At 40.4% G+C, this 22,381-nt stretch overlaps 3 protein-coding genes across 9 annotated transcripts in view; 2 read left to right on the top strand and 1 right to left on the bottom strand.

Moving 5' to 3' along the window:
- Positions 1–129: 129 nt before the first annotated feature.
- Positions 130–4,623, bottom strand: vcpkmt (valosin containing protein lysine (K) methyltransferase). The gene is made up of 5 exons (XM_069193196.1): positions 4,330–4,623; positions 2,508–2,621; positions 2,094–2,166; positions 958–1,077; positions 130–562 (listed from the first exon to the last, which is right to left on the bottom strand). Exons 1-5 carry the CDS (start codon positions 4,593–4,595, stop codon positions 455–457), a joined length of 681 nt encoding a protein of 226 aa, XP_069049297.1. The 5' UTR covers positions 4,596–4,623; the 3' UTR covers positions 130–454.
- msh4 (mutS homolog 4) lies at positions 4,560–20,048 on the top strand. Of its 3 annotated transcripts, none has more exons than XM_015350211.2 (20): positions 4,562–5,336; positions 5,885–6,070; positions 6,470–6,633; positions 6,837–6,947; positions 7,140–7,255; positions 7,693–7,866; positions 8,989–9,161; positions 10,897–10,964; positions 11,303–11,377; positions 11,774–11,838; positions 12,173–12,342; positions 12,845–12,981; positions 13,678–13,781; positions 13,975–14,099; positions 15,196–15,396; positions 15,930–16,048; positions 16,891–17,019; positions 17,497–17,668; positions 18,000–18,088; positions 18,684–18,846. In XM_015350211.2, exons 1-20 carry the CDS (start codon positions 5,093–5,095, stop codon positions 18,747–18,749), a joined length of 2,688 nt encoding a protein of 895 aa, XP_015205697.2. In that variant the 5' UTR covers positions 4,562–5,092; the 3' UTR covers positions 18,750–18,846. The 3 variants fall into 3 exon arrangements, with proteins under 3 accessions (XP_015205699.2, XP_015205697.2, XP_015205696.2); XM_015350210.2 differs by having other exon boundaries at positions 4,564–5,336; positions 18,755–20,048; XM_015350213.2 differs by lacking the exons at positions 18,000–18,088; positions 18,684–18,846 and having other exon boundaries at positions 4,560–5,336; positions 17,437–17,525.
- A 489-nt stretch (positions 20,049–20,537) lies between these two features.
- The window catches only part of ktn1 (kinectin 1), a 34,488-nt gene continuing 32,644 nt past the window's right edge, over positions 20,538–22,381 (top strand). For 2 of the 5 annotated variants that reach the window (XM_069193192.1, XM_069193190.1), the window contains exon 1: positions 20,540–20,833. The gene's annotated coding sequence lies outside the window, so the exon portion shown is untranslated. Of the gene's footprint in view, positions 20,834–22,381 lie in introns of all 5 variants that reach the window. The other 3 variants (XM_069193193.1, XM_069193194.1, XM_069193195.1) reach the window with 3 other exon arrangements.

Raw genomic sequence — 22,381 nt, 5'->3', positions numbered from 1 at the left:
TAGCCTGGACCTAAATTCCATGCTAGCTTGCATCTCTCTCGCTCTCCAGCCCGAACTGGCGACTTAACTGATCTCCTCGCCGTTTCAGAAATTCTATTTTACCCTCTTGGAAGAGCCAGCGATGCAGCATTTTTAAAAAAACATTTATTGACGGTAAAGAACAAAAAAAATACTTGTTCACTCGATCTTGAGAATTTGGACGCAGATCATTTTCATTTCCAGCCCACATTCTACACGGCAGCCGACTGGGAATAACACCCTTTTCCGAAGCAGACAAGACCACAGGCCTCTAGCGATGGAAGAGCCCCACTCTCTGCAGGGGGCGGGTTTTAGAAGTAAGCATCTCAAGACAGTTCCACGCTGTACGCCTTCACGACACACCTGGCCTGTCCCTACACAGCCCACTCAATGGCCCTGGTGGCGTCTCCCCGCAGACAGTACCCAGGCCCCAGCATTAAGAGGCTCGGGAGCGGAGGAGCAGGATGTGGATGTCCTCACTGCTGTACTCCGGGTCCTGCTTTTCCAGTGGGATCTCCTCGGCCTCAAAGTCCTGCAGCAGCAGCTGTTCAGCACAGGGACGGAAAAAGACCGGAGAAGGCGGTCAGGGGCCAGTTTCGTTATCCAAAAGACACGTGACGACCCACTGCACTGGAAGTGGATAGCAAAAAAAAAGAAGACGCCGCCACCATATTAAATAAGAACTCCACTGGACCCAAACACCCACTGACTATCACCGGCCCAGTCAAGAGGGGGCTAGGGCTTCGGCTGCTGGTAAAACTGGTGCCCCATCGCAGACGGCTTCTCAAGTAACGGACAGCTTCACGGCAGCTCACACCTCTCGAGGACCAGAAGAAACTCATGGTGGCTGAAGACCAGGCCCAAAAGCCAGGATATCCCTGTATGAAACCTGCAGAGTGGGGAGTGGGGAGGGCGTGGGTGGACGGGAGGGTTGCTCACCTCGAAGAAGCGCTTCTCCACTTCAGGGTTCTTGCCCATGGTCCTCTGTTCATAGCAGCAGAGGACGCGTGTCTGCGGCCCAGCCAGGTCTCTTAGGGTCTTCACTAGTGGCTCCACAGACTGTGGGTGTAAAGACATGCAGGTTTCCAACAGGAAGAAAATGGCACATTGTAACAGTACACAGTCTCCTTTCCACCCTCACTTACTAAGCCAGCAGCCATACCACCCTGCAACTCACAACTGGCAACCCACTGAAGCTCAAGCAGGTGTGAGCCTGGTCAGTACCTGGATGGGAGACCTCCTGGGAAAAACTAAGGTTGCTGCTGGAAGAGGTGTTAGTGGGGCCAGCAGGGGGTGCTCACCCTGCGGTCCATGTGGGTCCTAATGCCCCAGTATAGTGACGCTATACTGTAAACAGGCGCCGTCCTTCGGATGAGATGTAAAACCAAGGTCCTGACTCTCTGTGGTCATTAAAAATCCCAGGGCGTTTCTCGAAAAGAGTCGGGGTGTAACCCTGGCATCCTGGCCAAATTTCCCATTGGCCCTTACCAATCATGGCTTCCTAATAATCCCCATCTCTGAATTGGCTTTATTACTCTCTAAACTCCTCCCCACTAATAGCTGATGTGTGGTTAGTGTTCTGTCGCACTATGGCTGCCGTCGCATCATCCAGGTGGGGCTGCACATTGGTGGTGGTGGAGGGGATCCCCATTACCTGTAAAGCGCTTTGAGTGGAGTGTCCAGAAAAGCGCTATATAAGTGTAAGCAATTATTAATTAATATTATTATTATTATTATTATTATTATTATAAGGTGCAGGTCTTTGATTTCTACTGTTGTAGCTCCTTCTTCACAGATTCTGATGAGCTGCTCAAGAGTTCGCTATGTTCGCCATCACGAGTCAAATTCCTTTGTGTAGTACTTTTATTTTAGCGATGTTTGGAAAACCTGGCACAGCATTACACTTATTTACTGGAGGAATGCAGAAAATGATGCCAAGGCGATGCATTCTTTGATAAATAGTGAATGTCTGTGATAACGCCAGTAAAAGGTTTTTGTTCTTATTTTACTTATTTTAATATATTGTATATTCAATACCAGGTCTGGAACAAAATGTAACATTGCAAATGTCCTACCTGCTCATAGTAGATGCAGTCAGCCATCAGCAGGAAGTCAGGTGGAGGCAAAAACTCTGTCACATCTCCTCCCCTTCACACGAAAGTGAAAAACAACTGTAAGGAAAACTGCACCCTTTTACGCCCTGAAAACAGCCGATACTCGTACAGATTTTGCAACACTTTCACATAATAAAATATACAGACTTAACTTTGTTGTGCTGATTAACTTACTTTTTAATGTCTGTTGACAAAGAAAACAAGCCAACTCTCTGCTATCTCTCTCTGCAACTCAAAATAAATCTCTCCCACCAACCAAAACGTATATCATCCCATTTAAATATATGTTGGTGCAATGCCTTGTTGTTAGTTTTTACTTAATGCATGGCACTTCATTCTTTAGAAACAAGCGATCAATGGAAATGCTGTACAAACCATTTCAGTACCTTGGCTTTGACAGACCCAGTGCGGACGAGAGGCAGGTGGTCCCTGATGTTTAATTCCAGCAGGGGCTGTAGGTCTTCCAGATCCGTCACAGTGACACGGGCTCTGCAGGAAAAAGAGCAACAGTTATTAACAACTGTACACGGTCACTCTTTACTAAACAAGACTACCGTCTTTACCCCTTTCTAAACACTACACAACACGCTACAATAACGTGCCTCATCCATTATAATTGTCTGTGTAAATTATGTTACACACAGACACATAATTATTCACCAGGGCTGGTAATGAGACGAGCTTTCAGCTGGGAGCAGAGGACCCAGCTCCAGGGGGAGCAAAGTCAGATGAAAATGACCGAAGACTCACGCAGCTCCGTAAAAAAGGACTTGACATGTTTGTGCCACATTTTATTTTGCGCTAGGATTTTGAAGCGAGTTGTGAGGCGTGTGTAACCCCATGCAAGTGAAGCGATGACTCAACTCTGTCCCGACCTCTACCACTGACTCACACTGATGTTTTCTTCTCTTCTCACACTTCTTGTTTGACTTGTTTTTTTTAAGTTGTATGTTATTTAACATGGTGTTGTTGCTGCTGCTGCTGCTCTGCGTTTATGTATTGGTGATTCCTTAATGTCTTCGTATCGGCGCACACATGCAAATAAGCACGTCATTGCACTTATGCATGTGTTAGGTCACATGCACTGACAGTTTTTTTTCCTTGTTTGTACCCCTCTCTCTCTCCCCAGCACCTCTCTACAAAAGGACAAGCAAACAGTAAAACCATCAGCAGAGTAGGTGTCCTCCTGTCACAGCCCGAGCAACAGCAGACGAACACATCAGTGGCTTTCAGTCTACTGAGTACACTTAACACTGCGAAGCCCAGCGAGAGGAATGTTCTGCACCAACAAGAAAGGGGGAAAACCTCTGTACTGTATTGTATTGAACTACATTTCAGTGTAAAGATGTATTATAATATACTGTATCATATGATACATACGCGTGTTTTGTACACGGCTACTATTCTGTAATAATACTGTTCTGTACAGTTCATATGCTCTACCAATAAAGTTCCTGGAGTTTGTATTTAAATGTCATGTGATTACGATGGCATGTTTTACCCCAAGACCGGGATCTCTGCTGTTCCCACCACGCAAGGGGACAGACAGACCTGTCTGAAAGGCGGTTGGGTACAAATTTACAGCACGTTGGAGAAAAAAAAAAACTGCACTGAGGAACGCTCTTGATCATCCTGACATCTGGTGTCAGGATACAGACATATTTCAAATATTTAGCATTAGTACTGCTAAACCGTGAAACAAGTTTGTGCGTAATACTATATTATACATAATATTATAAACATAATAAGTTTAACTTCATCTAGTCTAGTCACAATAGAAGTCTAAAAAATAACATTTAAACCTTAAACGAATGATTAAATATGTTATTTACCTGCTGAATATAATTACCACGATACGTTCTGACTTCTCTTTTGCTATTTCTACTAATACATTAACAGTTATGCAAAAGTAAGCATGCACGAGAGAATAACAAGTAGTTCATATCTAATTCAAATTAAAATAAAAAGACGGGGTGCGAACATCGCTTTAAAAAAAAAACAGGTTCTGGAAGAAAACTCCCATGCATTAAAAATAATGCTCAACGCAGCGGTGGTTTTTAACCAAGGTTCAGCATATTCCGTGTGGATATGTTTAAAAGATAAACTGTAAGTGCAAGATTTTCCACCACCTCGCTTCATAGCTCCCTCTTTACCCTATGCTAAAAAAAAATCAGTTAAAGACGTGTATATTATTCACCCCAGCGTTGCAGCCATTAGACCCACGACTCCGGTCCCCGCTCCCAACTCCAAGACTGTTTTGTTTGCCCATGTGTTGATCCCCTCGGAGGGCTGATAAAACTGCTCGGTTTCGAGGTATTTCGCAAGCACGATGGCCGCGTCCCAAACCACACACCCAACATCTCCCTTACTGCACTGCTTTATACGCAAGCAGGACCCGTCTCGCTTCTCAATCTCTCTCATAAAATAGCTTTCACCCTCAAGGTCTTCCGAGGGCGACGCCATCTTGTGTAATAAGTGACTGATGTACACGGGTCTCCGTGGCCAGTTCGTGATGTAAAATTACTTCGAGTCGCCGTGAGGGGGCGATTTTTTCGCGTTGTATTTGGTTTAGGATAGGAGTACGCTTGAACACGTTAGTGCTTTTTTATGAGGTTTATATGGTCTTAACCTGCGTCATGTGTCAATAAACACGGTTTTACTCCACTATATGGCAAAGATAAAATAAGATCTTTTGGGTTATACTGTTGAATGGTTTGTAACATTAAGTAATATATAAGTAAATATGCTTAATTGTGGTAAAACAGTACATTGATCTAAATTCACACTAATGGAGACTGCGCGCGAGCGGTCCGTGAAGTCCACTCGCGCCTTCAGCCGTAACGACAGTAACAAGCTGCGAGTTCCTCATTCCTTGTAGATTTACCTACCGATAATGAGTTATTTTACTTTTGTATGATATTCAGCACATTTCAGCACTCTCTATCTGATAAACGCTTAAGATGTTTCGCAGCAGCACTAACGATACGGTTGACAGCTCAGAGCCAGGTCGCAGCTCGCTTTCTCCGTCGTCCGATGCACCAGGCCCAGCTCCGCCGGGGTCCTGGAGTTCGCTGTCCCCCGTGAAGCGGTGCGCCCGGTCGGGAGGAGGCCCCGGCCAAGTGGGCAGCACACGCAGCGACCCTTCATCTTCATCAGAGAGGTCAAGGGTAGCGCCCACCTCCACTACAGCACCTTCCAGAGACGGTATAACTATTATACCGGTTTTAGGAGTACTAACAATATTGTCCGAGAGATTTAATCATATAATTAGATAGTTTATCTACCTCTTCTACGTTTTTTCAAGACAATTGTGTACTCATTTTATTTCTGTTGAGATTGTTGTTCAATACTGTGTATGAACTTATTGTTTAATAAGTAAAAGACCTAGTCATATTGTACAAATGAAGGCTAACTGTAGAACTCTGTCTTTTGTGCACCAAAATTGAGTTATTAAAATCCAATAATATACTATAATGTCATTATCTCACATTGATCTTACTTGTCTTTCCACCATCCAAAATCCTTCAGCTAGCTGTTTTTGTTTACCATGTTATTTAAGAGCAGCATAATCTGAAACATTGAACCAATCAGCATGGAGAAACAATAAAAAGGTTATCACAGACAGAAAGTTTGATAGAGCAAAAATGAAAGTGAAATGTACAGTAACTGAGTCACGTACCACGCAAACAAATTTGGGTTGTGTGTGTTTACAGTGTGTGTGTTTTTCCACTGAAACGGCTTTCCTTTTTTAGATTCTTCTGTTGTAGGCAGAATCTCTAACCTAGGGTGGGCACGCGTGCCAAACCTCGCCTCGGGTAACAGCAGCTCCTCCGTTTGGGGTGCAGGGACACCCCAGCTGCGCAGGACCCCGCTGTCGTCTGGGGCTTGCAGAAGCTCGTCTGGTCACCACTCTCGCACTCCCCAGATGGAGCGCACCAGTACAGTATTACCGCTTGTAACTGTTCTACTGAGACGGGACCATCATGTTTTCATTCAGACGTGCTTGAAGGACACCCGTTGTATTTCTGTGAACGTGCAAGATTGTTTCCTCACACAATACTATTGTATCAGTTAATGACTCTACACAGCAATTACATTGATCTGTTGAAATCAGTTCATGTAAAAGTAGTCTGCTTTGGATGTATACATTTTCAACTATGCTGCATACAGGAAAACTGAGGAGCAAAAGTAATTTTGTCACGCCTTTTTAGTCACAAGAACCTGCTCTCCTCTGTGCTGTTGAAATGCCCATTCATTTCTTTAAATGGTGTCTACTGTATATTCTGTGCGTGCTTCCCGGGTGTCTTCTTTAACAACAGATGCCTTCTCCCTTTCAGTGACAACTTGTTCATCTGTTTCCTCTGCTTCCGTCGCCTCGGTGATCGTGGCAGTGGTGGAGGGGCGGGGTCTTGCCCGGGGTGAGATCGGCATGGCCAGTATTGACCTAACATGCCCCGAGCTCGTACTTTCTCAATTCTCTGACACTGGCACATATGCTAAGGTATATATTAATGCAGTATAGAAATGAAAAATATATATTTTTTTTACCAAAAGAACTAAAAAAATTCAACACCCTATTTCTACCTTCCTTCTCCAATCTCCTTTTCCCATTGTGGCATTCCAGTAGCTATGATGTATAAGTGCAACTCTTTTGTTTATTTTGCTGAGATCTAGATTTAAGCCTCTTACCTTTACTTTCTGCAGATCTTAACAAAACTCCACATCTTAACCCCATTGGAAATATTAATGCCAGACACTGCAAGTGAAAAGGGCAAAGGAACAAAGCTCTTCAGACTCGTCACAGAGAACCTCCAGGTATACACATAGATTCCTGATGGGGAGTGTGCAGAAGGGTGCAGACTCCAGCGTATCAGATTTTTTTTTAAACCTGTGATTCTGTCAAACTAAACCACACAGCCAATCTGTCTTAACTATGTTCTTGGATTGCACCATTTAAGAATCTCGTTTCAGGTTTTTCATTTCTGTAAGAAACATTTTCTTTTCCAGAATATTTCCATCACTGCTGTTCAGAGGAAGTATTTCAATGAGGGGAAAGGACTGGAATACATCCAGCAGCTTTCTGCACCCGAGTTCAGCACGGTCCTTATGGAGGTGCAAGCTAAGTAGGCGTTAACACAGAGAACATATTTTAGTTTTCCAGAAGAGACTCAACTCGATCTTTAGTATTTTGATTTTTTGTGCATTGGCGAGTTCTTTCAAATGTTTTTTCATTAATGGTTGGATACATGGTTCAGAGTGTTATATTGTGGTTTTATATCTCATAGTTAACTACATTGTAACCAAATCCTGTTATTAAATAAAGTTATTTTATGAATGTGGGATGCCTGAGAAGGACCTCAAAGCTAGAACTGCTTACAGATTTTCTCACTGCTCCATTTATTTTTACTGAACCACTTAAATATCAAATATATGCTTAACCTTTAAAAAGAAACCATACCCAATTCTAAATGTTTCTGCAGTGTGTTAGCGACATTGTAGGTTACCCGAGACAAACGATATCTTGTATATTTTAAACTTTAAACTTTTTATGTTCTTTCAGATACTACTGCCTGGCTGCAGCAGCAGCTTTGCTGAAATACTTTGAATTTATGCAGAACGCGGTATATGCCCCAAAATCCCTGAAAGTGAGTTTCAAAGGGAGCGAGCAGACAGCTATGATTGACTCTTCTTCTGCCCGTAATTTGGAGCTGGTGGTGAACAACAGGGAACCCAGGTGATAACGCTTTTCTGTCAGATTAATGACAGAAATAAAATAGAAATATTTTGCATCATTGCATAAAAAGACATATTAGAAAAACCCTGTCAGTTTAGTAAAAATAAATTTCAAGATGAAATAAGGCCAGGTTTTCTTGAGGCATGAAAAGATGAATACTTATCCAGAAAAAGTATATATATATACAGATTTTCTGTGTTTTATGTATAGGATAAAACATAAAAGGCAGAAAATAATATCTAGCCATATCTGCACAGTTTATATTAATCCAAAAATTATTGTCTTCTCATAAGTTCTCAAATTGTAATTCATTCTTTTTGAGGAACTTGTGAGTGTGGCTAAACCAGCATGTTTTCTTTTATAAATAGAGTGTGGCCCGTGTTAAAAATATTATACTACTAAGCTTTTTGTTTAGTTTGTTCAGTGGTTCCCATTTAGTTTAAAATCAAGTGTAAATTAGAAAGAAATGTGGGCATGAAAGTAGAGTGATTAGACAATAAATTCAGGGAAAAGATTCAGCTTGTTGTTCATAAGTATACTTTCTTGTTAAAGGTAAATCATACAGTGCTGTGCTGTAAAATTAGCTTTGTTTATTGCATTGTGTAAAATGCAGTTCTTTGCCCCTCATTGTATAAATACCAAGAATATTGGAATAGTTCCTTCATCAGGTGTAAATATGAGGGATTTAAAAAATGCTGAAATATTTGACAGATGGTATTATAGCTTTGTGTTAAAAAGCTAAATACCAGTATTTTCTGTTCACTTTCAATTTTGCAAACGTGTCTTTGCAAAGATTAATCTGTTCACTGTTAGAAATTAGTGAGGACGTTGACTAAAATTATTTCTGAATTTAATGTTCACAGGAACTTGAAAGTAAGCTAAATATGTAGTATGTGTTATTTCCTGACCAATTGCTTCACTCAACCATAAGAAAAAGGCTTACATGAGTAAATGTACATTTTAATATACATTTTGTTCCCTGATACTTCATACCTTATTCTTCATTTTATCTTGGTTCTCCCTATGTTGTGAAAGTAATATTTTCAAGATTGCAGTAATTCTTTCTTCACTGTACTATGCTGTATTTTGTGTTTGTGGTCTTTCTGTGGTTTGCCTTGGCAGGAGTGAGCACACTCTGCTGGGGGTCCTAAATTATACCAAAACTGCTGGGGGGGCTCGCAGACTGCGCTCCAACATCTTGGAGCCCCTGGTGGACGCCAACACTATCAACATGCGCCTGGATGCTGTGCAGGAGTTGCTGCAGGACGAAGAGCTCTTCTTTGGTTTAAAGAATGGTAGGTAAGACAGATGTAGTATGCACCTTGATTAAATAAAGAAATATATTTAGAAACATAGGAAAATGACATGAGCCAAGCAGTCTTAATTGATCAGCAAAACCTTTATCAAAAACCTTTACCAACACCTTTATCAGGGCTGTTAACTTAAACCCAGCTTGCAAAACAATTCAATATTAACATCCGGCAAAACCTATAGATATAAGGTTATTTCTTCTTTAACAAAACCCACTTTAATTTAAAATCAATGCAGATATTCTTTATTATCTATATAAACAAATCACTCATAATAGTGCCTTATTCTGTGTACTAGTTTCTTAACATGCTCACCGGTTTGGTGAAGTTGTATTAATATATCATGCGAAACTATACTTTCTCGTAAATGAAGTCTGTTAATTCATGTTATTGTTAATGACATCAATGATAACAAATATTTATGTATTTTTGATCTGAGTACCACACCCACACAGGCTGTAGGTATTAAACCAATGATTTATCATTGTTGTGGTTAGGTTAAGTACTTAAGTACATAAAAGTAAAAGATTGTTTGGTTGGTGATAAATAATTGATGAAATGGATGATGTATTCATTAATATTTCACTCAAGTTTATACCAAGAATAAAAAGCATGAGCAACATGCTTAAATCTTGAACAGAGAAAGATACTTATTATTTGAAATCCTCCAAGGCATTATCAAAGTTCACCCAATGGACTTTAGAACTGGGAGTTAAACAAGAACTGAAGAAACTATGTGAAACTGCAAACTGAGGACAGGACTGTTGTATAAAATGGGTTGTGTGGGTTTGGAAAAACATGCCCAGTTATGTTTTTATAGCCAACTTTTTTTGAGAAATGACTGAATGAAATAATTAGATCAGTTGGATACTAGCTGCCAAATGAGCAAAATGGATGGAATGGCTTTCTGTAATTTGTAAATTTGCTTACCTTCTTATTTGTATTCTTTCGGTTGTGTCGTAGTGCTGATACTGAATAGTAAAAAAATATGTTTGATTGACATATTAATATCTTTGAGGATTTTGAATACCTGAATCAGGTCCACTCTTTGTCTTCCATTTTCAAGTCTAACAGGACTTTAAGCCAAGGAGTTTCTGGTCACTGCTCTCTGTACTGATTCCAGAGTTGCAATACTGCCTGTGTTGTGTTGTGTTGTGTTGTGTTGTGTTGGACCACATTCTTGTGAAATACACTGTGTCACTGTTACTCAATGAGATTAATGACTGCCCAGGAAAGAACTGGAATGCTCCGATGCTGCATATACTGTAAACACAGTCCTTCCCAGTGAGCATGATTTTCCTGTTGGAATGTATGAAGAGCTCATGAAATTAGTTGTGAAGTTTCAGAATTATGGTCAGTGTGTCACTGAGACAAGTCAGTGACAAAATCATGAAGGGGTGTGGATGATGGAAGGTTGCTATAACTTTCTTTCTGCAGTTATTCTGAAATGAACTGCTTCTTTTACCATATCTTTTTCTGTGTTTTATTAAAGCTGGAAACAGAAAATACAGCTTTCACTTAATGATTGTGTTCCCCAACCGCTTCTATTATTTTGTTTTACCAGACTCCTTGTTCATGCACAAAGTTTTAATTTATTATAAATCATTTAATTTTGTCTGTGATTTTGCAGCATAATCTGGTTGGTTATTTTCCATATTTATGTTTTTTCAGTTTTGCTTTTACTTCCTATTTTTGTCTATACTGTTTCTCTGTTTTACAGCAATTGGACGCTTTCTAGATATAGACCAGCTGCTCTCTGTTCTAGTGCAGATCCCTAAGCAGGAAACGGTACAAGTTGCAATATTACAACCTTAATTTTTGTTTGTAGATTTCTCAAATAAATGATAAATGATTAAATTAATTCACAAGGCAATGAGATTCAGACTGTAGAATAATAACAATAAATTGTCTGGGAGTTTCCATGTTTAAAAGATAGTAAAACATTTTCTGCTTCTTCTAAAATTGTATGTATTTAGATTTAATCTATACGGGTTGAAAGCTCAGACATTTGCTGTGTAGTTCCTAGTAAAATGAGGCCTTCCTTTAGCAGTTTTCCATTTGCACAGAGTGGACGGAAATGCTAGTCTGTGACCAAGCTGAGAACACCTGCTGTGGCTGTGTTGCAGGTTCAGCTGTCCGAGGCGAAGATCATGCACGTTATTCACCTGAAACACACACTTGAGCTGGTGTCACCTCTGAAGGTGTGTGGACACTCATTTGAAAGTTAGTTAAAATTAATAGAATGAGCACTAAATTGGCAAGGGTATAAGGGGATTTGTAGAGATAATACTTTCAATTTAAAAACCAATATATGAATTTTATTATCTTTTTCTATGTGGTGTGCAAATATGGTTCATTGAAATAAAATGTAGAATTTCACCTAAAGGCTTTTACAAAATATGAGTTCATATGAAAATATTCACTCACATGAACTGAGTATTTTTTAGAGAATTTAAAATAACATATTACAGAAAGTAAAAGACACAGTATCAACTGTAACAATTCACTACTGAATGTTCAGGACAGCTATGCGAAGATAAGGAGAGTCCCTCTGGCCTTTGCAGTAAAAGCTAACACTGCTGTGCTTTGGTTGTTAGGCAGTGCTACAGAACTGTCAAACTGTCCTGCTGAAAGCGTACTGTAACTCTCTGGACGACAGCAGGTAATTCATCTCAAACTGGGATTGGTGTAAATGAGCCATTAATGTGTTCTTACAGAGAGCAGCAGGAGCTCTAGGACAATGTTAAATCTATGTTAGAACTGCCTGCAGTTCTTGTTATAGATTGTAGTATTAATGTACATTATTTTTCTTAAAATATGAATATCTACAAATGCTGCTCTGATAAAGATAAGAAAGTTATATTATTTAATAGGATTATTCTCCCTGTATTCACTTGCAGTCAGGATAAACCATGATCATGAGGAGAAAATAGCTGTGAAAAATTCAACAAGCTGTGTGATTCAGTCCAGAGCCTTGTCTTTTTTCTTTCACTCAGATTTGATATTATCCTAGAACAGATAAAAACTGTGATAAATGATGATACCACTTACATGAAAGGAAATCTCAACATGCGAACACAGAAGTGCTACGCAGTGCGTCCCAACATCAATGAGTTCTTGGATATCGCTCGACGTGCTTACACTGAAATTGTGGATGACATTGCAGGTAGTCATCTTTCCTTATAGAGTATGGAAAGATCTATATAATATAGAATATGTTGAAGAAATAAAGAAATTTTGTACTAATCATTTTTAAACCGCAGGGATCTGGAGGTTGTGTCATTTCTGTCTTTAGACATAGTATCAGTTTATTCTGTTTTGCTTAAAACAGCATCACAGATTTCCCCACAGATTTTATGACACAGGAAACATGAATTTTGTGTGTCCCTAATGACTGCTTTTGTGTAACGTCCATGTGCAAATAATTTCACCAGTAGTTTCCTTATATTTAGTATCAGTTGGCTTTCCTAGAAAACATTCTTGTGAGTCTGCTAAGCAATTAAATATGATTTTAAGATTATGATCTTGAATATGGTTTTTATTAAAGAGCATCAAAACATATGAAAGATAAGTACTACAAAATACTTGCACTGTGCTATTTCAAAATAAAACGACAAACGTATTTTATACAGCAGCCCTCAAGTAATTGTTTTCTGTTATTGTAATAGGAATGGTCACCCAGCTGGGGGAGAAATATGATTTGCCTTTGAGAACTAGCTTCAGCACAACAAGGGGGTTCTTTATTCAGCTGAAACTGGATGGAGTGGTACTGCCAAATGGACAGCTTCCCTCTGAGTTTATAAAGGTATGTTTTCCTTTTTTGAAAGCGGTAAGTCAACCAGGCAAAACAAAGCAAGCACAATTTAATACGTTACTTCAAAAAGTAGCATAATTCTAAAAAGTATTGTACATCGATAATGAGAAAATTACAAAAGGGAAGACTGCCAAACTTTTGTGGAAGATAACAGGATTGTTTTAGAATCCTGGTCTTCATTGCTACAGATGTTCTGTTTGATTGCGACTGAGCTGTTGAATGTGATAGTGGAGGGTGCCTGGCTTTGATGGTTGATGTCTTTTTCAGATCCACCGGGGTGTGCATGCCACTAGCTTACAGTTTTTATTGCCACTCTAGGTCCTTGCCAAAAAATCAGCTTCCTCCAATTTTTTAGAGCCTGCTATAGCACACAAAACTCGGATGTTCCCTTACACCCTTCTTTGTTTACTGGGGATCTGTCCAAGATTGGTGTTGTAAAATGCTTAAACCTACAGAGCTGGTGCTCACATGTCCTAGGAAGCTTGCACTTTCCATAAAGAATTTCAACAGATTAATGCCTGTTTATGTTGAGAAACATCAGTTAAATATCCTGTAAACGTAATCGACTAATATTTGAATTCATGCAGAGTGCTTACGTATTTTTTTAATGTTTGTGGATCAATGAACTGTATACTGTTTCTGTAACTAACCTTTTTATGACTGTTTTTGGATTGCACCTGAATTCAGGTCACTAAATTTAAGAATAACTACAGCTTCACAACAGCAGACCTGATAAAAATGAACGACAGATGTGATGAAGCTCTGAGGGAGATTTTCCACATGTCCTATGTGTAAGTGTCGGAATAATGATGCTTATGTACAATTAAGATTTCTGCAAAATGTTTTAATTGAAAAGCCCCACTGCTGTGCACAAGGAAGCACTTATCATTGTGTCCTTGACCTTTACAGGAGGCCTGTTGTGCGACAGGATTTTCATGGAGCTGCTGCAGCTCTGTCTCTTATATGCCTCCTTTCTGTTCCCAGGGTGGTATGTCAGCTGCTCAGCACTGTTCATGAGCATGTACACTGCCTTTACAAGCTGTCTGATGCAGTTTCCATGCTAGACATGCTGCTGTCCTTGGCAAATACTTGCACTATCTCTGACTATGGTAAGTACTGTCCTTATTGCAGCTAATAACAATAAAGGATGACATGACTGGTCATCCAATGGTCTAGCTCAGATTATCAGTCTTATTTGAAGGGAAGTCCTACATTTAGCTACATTACAATTAGTCAAACTAATAAAACATTCATGGCTATCTGACAAAATCTGTTCTTTATGTGGTACATCTTAAGTGAGAATCCTAGGACAGTAATATTCACAGATGTGCAGATTCTTCTCAGTACAGATTTATTCAATATATCTGGTCCTAAATGTTAAATTAGTGACCAACACAAAACTATATTTACATAGGTTTGTATAACATTAAAAAGATACCCCAATAGCATGCATTTTAACAATCTGTTATCGTGTCATTTTAAGAAGATGACTGTGAGGGAGATTATTTTCACACCAATTGATTTTTCTGAGACTGCACAAGGGCCGGAGCTGCATGTGCCATTTTTCCTATTTCTGCAACTAGTTTTCCCCATTTAGTTGTTTCCTTGAAAGCAGAAATGGCAGGCTTACGCTAATTTTACAGTGTTGTAGCTTTGATAGTTTAAAGCAGCTGTGGGAAATGTTTGCCAGGCACAGCCATAAATACTCAACTCCTTGTGATTAATAAAACGTCTGCTACTGTTTGGAATCACCCCATATTCAGGCGGACTGGGAATAAGACTGGGGAAACTCTAGCGTTCCGTTATCTGCAGTAGGAAATACAGAGCCTGTTATTTACATGATGATTTATGATGCAGGGATTTATGGCTTTTGTGTTACTTTATCATTGTATGTGCTGTAATCAAATTGCTGCTTCCTTGTTTAGATTGAATGGTGCCATTGAAATGTTTTCCTGAAACTAAATTATTATTTCCTGAGTACTTCTCATGGTGATAAGCAAATGACTAATAGTTTATTAGCTTTATGTCTACCTTACAGAGCTTTTTTCATGTTTTTGAGGAAATTGTTAACTAATAACCATGTTGCAATTAAAGAGGAAATGAAGCATCTCTTAGCACCCTCAATGGAAGAGCGGCAGAATAATTAGTACAGGTTGTGTGCTTTGATAATCGGAACCTTACTGTTACGTTTTTACTTTGTCTTAGTGCGCCCTGAATTCACAGACACTTTAGCAATCAAGCAGGGACGACACCCCATCCTAGAAAGGATCTCAGGGCAGCAGCCCATCTCCAACAGCAGCTACATCTCCGAGGGCAGCAACTTCATCCTCATCACTGGCCCCAACATGAGTGGCAAGTCCACTTATCTCAAGCAGGTGGCACTCTGCCAGATCATGGCACAAATAGGTGGGCAGTCTGACACTCCTAAAATGATTATAGAATTAATCAACAAATCAAATTATGTACCCAAATGTTCCATTAGTTACAAATAATATTTCATACTGTAAGTAGCAGTGTCAGATATTTTGCCATTGTGTCTTCTGGTTTTTGTTCTGACCTCTAAATCATCAATTACTTTAATCCATCTGCTTTCTAGTTTAGACTTTTGATTAACATGTTTCTGCATTCAGTCCTGATTCCAAAATTTAGGTCAGCTCTGAAACTCAGCAAGTAGTACAGGGTTTGATATCCATTACAATTACCATTAACAATTTGACCATTTAAGAGCTCAAATTACCTTTAAAATGTTCCTGCATGTGATTTAGAACTCAGCTGGAGCTCAAACCAGAAGAAGTTGCTCAGCACCAGTGTTGGACATCTCTTCTATACATTATACATCTTTAAACTCGTATCCTTATCCCAAGAGACTTGTATTTAAAACAATCACTGAAGTGTAAAAAATTGAGTTGCTCCAAAAAAGACCTATATTGTTTTCCCAGGCTCCTTTATTCCTGCAGAGTATGCCTCTTTCCGAATTGCAGACCAGATTTTCACCAGGATTGGGGTGGATGATGACTTTGAAACAAGTTCATCCACCTTTATGTTGGAAATGAAGGAGGTAAAGTACATATTGATCTTCATTAATAGCTTTACACAATATGTTATAAAAGTAATTCACATCTAATGTGAAAACAACAGAACAAATGTTAGAACAAAGCTGTGTATGACACTTTTTTCTGAATCTAGGATTGATTTACAGTTATAATAAAATGTGCCATCTAACAAGGTTTATAGCTTCACAAGCAAATGTATATAATATGCATTGAAAACACGAAAAAATGCTTTTGTTTTCAACACTCATTTGTTGTGCTTTTAATACCTGTCAGTATATAATTCAATCTAGTAATCATTCATTGTTCTGTGCTTTGTGCATTAATGGAATCAATAAAACTTGTTGATATGTGCCTAATTTGAATAATTTGAAATAGTGTTAGCCAATGCTGCTGTAAACAAAAGGCTATATACAGTACTTTTTACATGAGGTTTTGGTTGGCTTTCAGGAGTAGTTGTAACTGCCTGAACAAGAATTATTTGCCTACCAATAAAGATGAGGGTTGTCATTCATCATTTTATTTTACTGAGAGGTATGCATCGGAGCCAGAGGCTGGCAACAATAGTTTTCAGTACAAACATTCACCATCTTTAGAGCCCTGCTGAAAGAAGTGTGTCATGGCATTTCTTCCTTTGTCCTCTCCCTTCATTATTATTGGTTTCATACGCATAACAAAATCAAGAATGTATAGACTTTGTCCTTCAATGTTTTCTTGATTGATAGAATTATATTTTCATCGCTTTACCGACCATATTATCAGACGGTCCGTTTTATTGATTTTTTTGTGTCCGCTTTAAGTATTGAATATACCTCATCGGTTTTTGTTATGTTTTTTTCTTTTCTTCTAGCTAGCTTACATTATACATAATGTGAGCCACAAGTCTCTCATCATTATAGATGAGCTGGGAAGAGGTACCAGTGCCGAGGAAGGTGTTGGCATTTGTCATGCAGTCTGTGAATTTCTACTCAAATTTAGGGTAAAATCCTTATTTCTACTACAAATGGCAATGCAGTAAGAGTAGGTTTTGTCTACCTAATAGTCTACCCAATATATATCTTATCTTTGCAATAATTCTTAGCATTTGTATATCTCTCCATCTTCACTAAGGAGACCATCTTTTATTTTCTGCCTTTGTATCACAGAAGACTTTACAAACACTGAACACGTTCTGAACAATTGTGTTTTTCAGTTATCATCCCTAGACCAAAAATCAATAAAAAGTCTAAATTCTAAAGGTATCATATGGAGTATTTTAAAAACTGAGTAGGGTTTGTTTTAGCTTCTTAACTACTTTTGTTGGAAATACTTTTATCTGCAGATGTGCTAATGCCATAATGATAAAAAGCTCGCTGAGATTTCTGGCTGAATGCTGTATGTTATTTTTTGATGACAGTGTTGAAGTTTGATGAACCTCTAATGTAACCAGAGAGTAAAAGCTCTGGAATGTCTGCAGGCATTCACCATATTTGCTACGCATTTCCTGGAGCTCTGCCAACTGGAGACACTCTATCCCAACGTGGAGAATCTCCACATGGAGGTTCAGCACACCCGCAGCTCCGACAACACTGAGAAAGTCACCTACACCTACCTGCTCAACCGGGGCTGCTCTGAGGAGAGAAACTATGGTAAGAATGTTCTTTAGGCTTGTAGCACACACCTGCATTCCTAACAATATCCTTGTACGGCATTAAGCAAGGCTTATTCTAAAATGTGCCAGTACTGTTTATCTATAAAGTGCCCATATAGAAAATAAAACTAAGTCTGTTTAGTAGGTTTGGAACCACTTGTCTCTAAATAAAGGAATTACAACAATTTAAACAACAATTTGAACACCTAGAGCTTATTATTTAATGGTGATTTATTGTAGAAGTGCAGGTTGTTCATAGTATGAACTAAAAAAGTTATAATTTGTTTGGTTCTAAAACAAAAACATTTAATACAGTGTGTGAATTTCAGGACTGAAGGCTGCAGAGATCACAGCCTTATCACCTTCCATAATACATGAGGCAAAGGAGATTACCTCTCATATCAGCAAACAGCTATGGGTAGGAATTACCAAAATTCACTCTGAATTTGTGTGCTTTGCTGAGGTACAGGTTTTCATTTAATTTTTCTTTATTCTTCTGGGCAAATGAATTCATAATGTAGATTAACGATGTCAATTACAGTCATATCCCCAGGACTACTGTTGGAGCAATTAGCAACTTGACTAGGCATATCTGCCCGGATTTATTTTTGTGTTGCTACTCTCAATACAAAACCGTCTTTGTTACGCAGTCAGCAAAAACAATTGGACAAATCATGCATATGTCAGGACATGTATTTTTAGTTTTATCAGCCAATTTATGTTTAAAGATGTGCATTAAAAGTTCTCTTTGTAGAAAGATCACAATAGACTAATTCGTCCATTTAGCAGGTTTTTTGATAGGGACACTAATATGTCATCCTTCTTAAACCTCTTACTGACCACTGCAGTAAATAAAAGTGAACATCTCAGTATTGATCTATTTGTTCCACAATATATTTATGTTACAATTGAAGAAACATGAGCTTTGCCCCTTTCTAAATTCTTGTCTGTGGGTTTTTCCAAATTATTTTTTTTAAATGCTTTCTTGTCATGACCTTTTTCCTTTCTATCAGCCTACTCTCTCTTTCTCCCTCCTATCTCTGTGCTGGTGCGCTCCTGCTGGCCGTGTACCTATTTAAAACAGGCGAAGAAACACAGTGACCCGGAGACGCAAAAACAGCGTTCAGTGTATCACCTGGCAACACGCCTCCTGCAGACTGCGAGGAACTCCTGCCTGGACCCTGACAGCCTGCGCATCTACCTCAAGGGTCTGAAGAAACACTATCAGTCAGAGATCCAGGCTGCCCAAGAGTCTGTGTCTATGAACACAGAGGAGTGACCACACAGGTGTTGGGAAAGTACACGAGACATCTGTCTGGGCACATCAATAAGAGTGCTCTGTCATTGACATTGGGCATTAAATCAACAGGCATGGTGTTCAGACCAAGCTGTTGCTCAAACGGGATTTTTAACATTTTATCTATTACTTGCAAGGAACCTTCCTATGAATTAGTTGGCTGATTGCTATGGTCTCCTGGCAGAAACACTAATTTGGATCGAGTACGGGCTTGATTGAGTTTCTATTGTATTTTTATGTACAAAGCATTAGGATACTGCCTCCTTTGTGAATATCATCAACAATATGTCATCAAAAGCTCATTGAGGTTAATGAGGCAAAACGCCGGGAATTTGTGCATTTTTTTCTGTGAACGTAAGATCTTAACTCTTGCATTTTGAAGGCAAGTAAATTGGAAGTTTGCAAAATAAATATATAAAATAAACTGAATATGGGTTCTCTTTAAAAGAAAGATCCAGGGCACCCTTTTTCTGTAGTTCAAATTAAAAGTGTTTCTGAAAGATCCACACGGGTTTAGGTAAAATGGAAGGACTTCCCAGACTCAGTTCCTACCCGATTCAGAAGCAAGTACCTTTATCTATAATCACTCAGCATTCTTCTGATCCTGTAAAGCAGGGCTTGCCTTGTCTGATCCTTGTGATCACCCCAGATACCTGACAATCTGCATTCAAGTTGAGTTCACAGTCAATACAACAGTTTATTCAGCTAATAAGTGGCAAATTTAGAAACTTCATAAATAGTTCTTATCGATTTGAAAGTTAGAGGCTTTACATATAAAATATAGTTGTTCAAATGAATCAGTCAGCATGTAAAACAGCTGAAAATAATTAGTTCAGATTAATCATATTAGTTCAATTATGAAACAGAGCTCATCTGGAACAAAAACCAGCAGGTGTGAAGAGAACTGGGTAACCACTGGTGTGTGTGTGTGTGTATATATATTGAGATATTACCTAATAAAAGAAACATGCTACGTTAAAAATAAAGGTGATGTGTGTGCTCTGATTCTCAGATTTCCTGATTAAGAACACTTTCACTATGTACAGGGATAAGACAAAATGCTCTCATGTTGTAATCTGATTTCCGAGAATTTTTTTATGTACTCGGAAAAAGGGGGCTGGACGAATCTTTCACACAAGTATAGATTTCCTTAGATGTGAATTCCTGTTTGGCCTTTTGATTTTCCGGAGTTTGCTTATCTTTCTGGTTTGTATTAGTAGGTTGTGTTCTTGAAACTGCGTTTTTATGAAGCATTCTTTGTTGAAAAGATTGCATTATGCTGTGTACCTTGGTTCAAAGTCTCATCAGAAGCGTGACATCACCTACACAGAATATACTGGCTCATAGGGGAGAGTGACACCTACTGCTCTACCAACCCCACTTACAGTGCCAGCAAACCACACTTACACGTCTCCAAACCCAGAACTGACCAGGCCCAAATTTGCTCAGCTTCTAAAATCAGATTAGATTAAGACAGCAAGTCATGCCAATACACATGACTAAGAGGGTTTAATTTATTTAATCTCATTCATAATTTTTTGAAAACGGGCCAAGTATATCTTAACGATCATGCCAGGGCTATTTTCCCCAGTTACGAAGCGCACAGCACAGAGATCGAGCACGAATCCGTGCTCGCAGACGGCTGTGTTCCTGCGGGCTCCACCCTGTCTTTCAGAAGTCCGGCCCCTCGCAGCAGCCTCCTCCCCGGACTGACCTGCGCCTGAGTTGTGCAGCGCCGACCCGCCCCCGCGAAACCGAAACAGGCTGAGGAGCCGAGCAGCAGTGGCTGTAGGGGGTCTCCTTACCATACACTATCAATAGGGAAACACCGCTCCATTTCAGCCTCCACCACTATCACATTCTCAGGTAAATTTATGCCGGTCGTCTCCCTCTCAGCGTGTGTGTGCGCGGTTGTTTTTTTTTACCCCCTTCTCTCCTCTGGGGAGGGTGAAGAGGTTTGCGTCGCTGAGTCAGTGTTGAAACCCCGGGCCTGTCCGGCAGGCAGTGCCGGGAAGACTGGGAAGCGAGACTGGGTCTGAGATTTCAGGAGAGGCGGGGGCTCGGCCATCAGAAGAAAGGCCTCTGGGCGGTGTGGCTGGACCAGCAGAGGGCTCGGTGCCGGGAGTGCGGTTCAGGAGGGTGGGCTGGTAGCGATTGAACCGGGCTCGGTCTGTTTCATCGTGGAAAGATGAAAAAAGCCGGTGTTTCGTTCAGGTCTCGCCGTCTTCATCATTGTGGGGGAGGTGGCATTTAAATTACGCCCTTTTTGCCGAAGAAGGTTACTGTAGATCAAACCTCGGGAGTTTGCCTTCTCTACCTCGCTTAACGGCGCCGTGTGGATCCGTAAAACCGGCGACCCGGTTTGGTGAGGCCCAGTTTTGTGACGGGGTATCCCCAAATGACCACCGATTGCTCGCCTGAGCTGAGCAGCAGTACCCGTGTAATTGCCACCAACAGCAGGCGAGGTCGAGGGAAGCGTTTAGTGACGATAAGTACGTGGGTTTTCCCAAAAAAGAAAAATCGACTCGAAGCGTAAATGTTCAAGTGAGGTACTTTTCGCCCGTCCGCCTCCAACTCTCCTCTCACACGCGTTTTATATAATCCGTGGTAGATAACCTCGATACTCTCTGGTCCTAGTGGAGATGATGCAGTGTTTCTTTGTCAGGTGGAGCAGCCTGTATCGCCACGGTGCCCTTCGCCTCGTTTCTCCTGCTGCGTGTTTCTCTTTTTTTACTTTAAAATGGGTGATTCTGTAGAGGCGGGGAGGGATCTGGTGGCACATTTATACCGCCGAAGAAACAGTTCCTGGTCTGTGTCGGTCTTGCAAACTGAAGCCCTCGTGGTTCAGAGAGGCCAGCGAGCTGTTCGTGTCGGGAGTGATGATGATGATGGCGAAGGAAGTTTCCGTGGAGCAGGGGTGTCATGTCGTGGTCTTGTATGACTGGGGGTTAAGGGGGGAGCCGCACCCGACGAGCTGAAAGAAGCTGTTAAATCCAGTTCAGCCAGCCGGCAGTTGTCTCAGCTCGTTAGGGAGCGGAGCCGGACGGAGACCCCCCCGGTCTTGAGTCCTCCGTGGGCCGCCTGCCTGAAGTGCACACGGAGAAGCAGCATGGTAGGAGGGCTGTCAGCTCGGCTCCAGAGGTCATTTTGGAAATGAACGCCAGTTCCGGCGGTGGGCTCGTCTCTTTATATTTTTAGACCCCGCTGTATTTCTCTGGCAGAAAGTCCCTCGGTTCAGGCTGGCCGGCGCTTTGCGCTTGAACTCGGAGGAGGATCTTGAGCAAACGGCTGGATTCGCAAGATGTTACTTTTTAAGAAAAAAAAAAACTCTGGGACTAAACACTTATCCTTACTATGAAGGACTGTACTGTCGGCGAGCTACAACCCTGTGTCCAAACGCTGGGGTGTGGGGGG

This window comes from Lepisosteus oculatus, chromosome 8 (genome assembly GCF_040954835.1).
Source record: "Lepisosteus oculatus isolate fLepOcu1 chromosome 8, fLepOcu1.hap2, whole genome shotgun sequence".
NCBI lineage: Eukaryota > Metazoa > Chordata > Actinopteri > Semionotiformes > Lepisosteidae > Lepisosteus > Lepisosteus oculatus.
This window is presented reverse-complemented; position numbering and strand designations above follow the sequence as displayed.

Bases quoted from the DNA above. Each gene is read 5' to 3' on its own strand.
- vcpkmt (XM_069193196.1), bottom strand. From the start codon at position 4,595: ATGGCGTCGCCCTCGGAAGACCTTGAGGGTGAAAGCTATTTTATGAGA. The intron at 2,167-2,507 runs GTTTGTACAGCA...TTTCGTGTGAAG, and splicing joins AAAGCCAAGGTACTGAAATG to GGGAGGAGATGTGACAGAGT. The intron at 1,078-2,093 runs GTAGGACATTTG...TTACACCCACAG, and splicing joins ACTGCATCTACTATGAGCAG to TCTGTGGAGCCACTAGTGAA.
- msh4 (XM_015350210.2), top strand. From the start codon at position 5,093: ATGTTTCGCAGCAGCACTAACGATACGGTTGACAGCTCAGAGCCAGGT. The intron at 9,162-10,896 runs GTAGGTAAGACA...TCTGTTTTACAG, and splicing joins CTTCTTTGGTTTAAAGAATG to CAATTGGACGCTTTCTAGAT. The intron at 15,397-15,929 runs GTGGGCAGTCTG...TTGTTTTCCCAG, and splicing joins CCAGATCATGGCACAAATAG to GCTCCTTTATTCCTGCAGAG.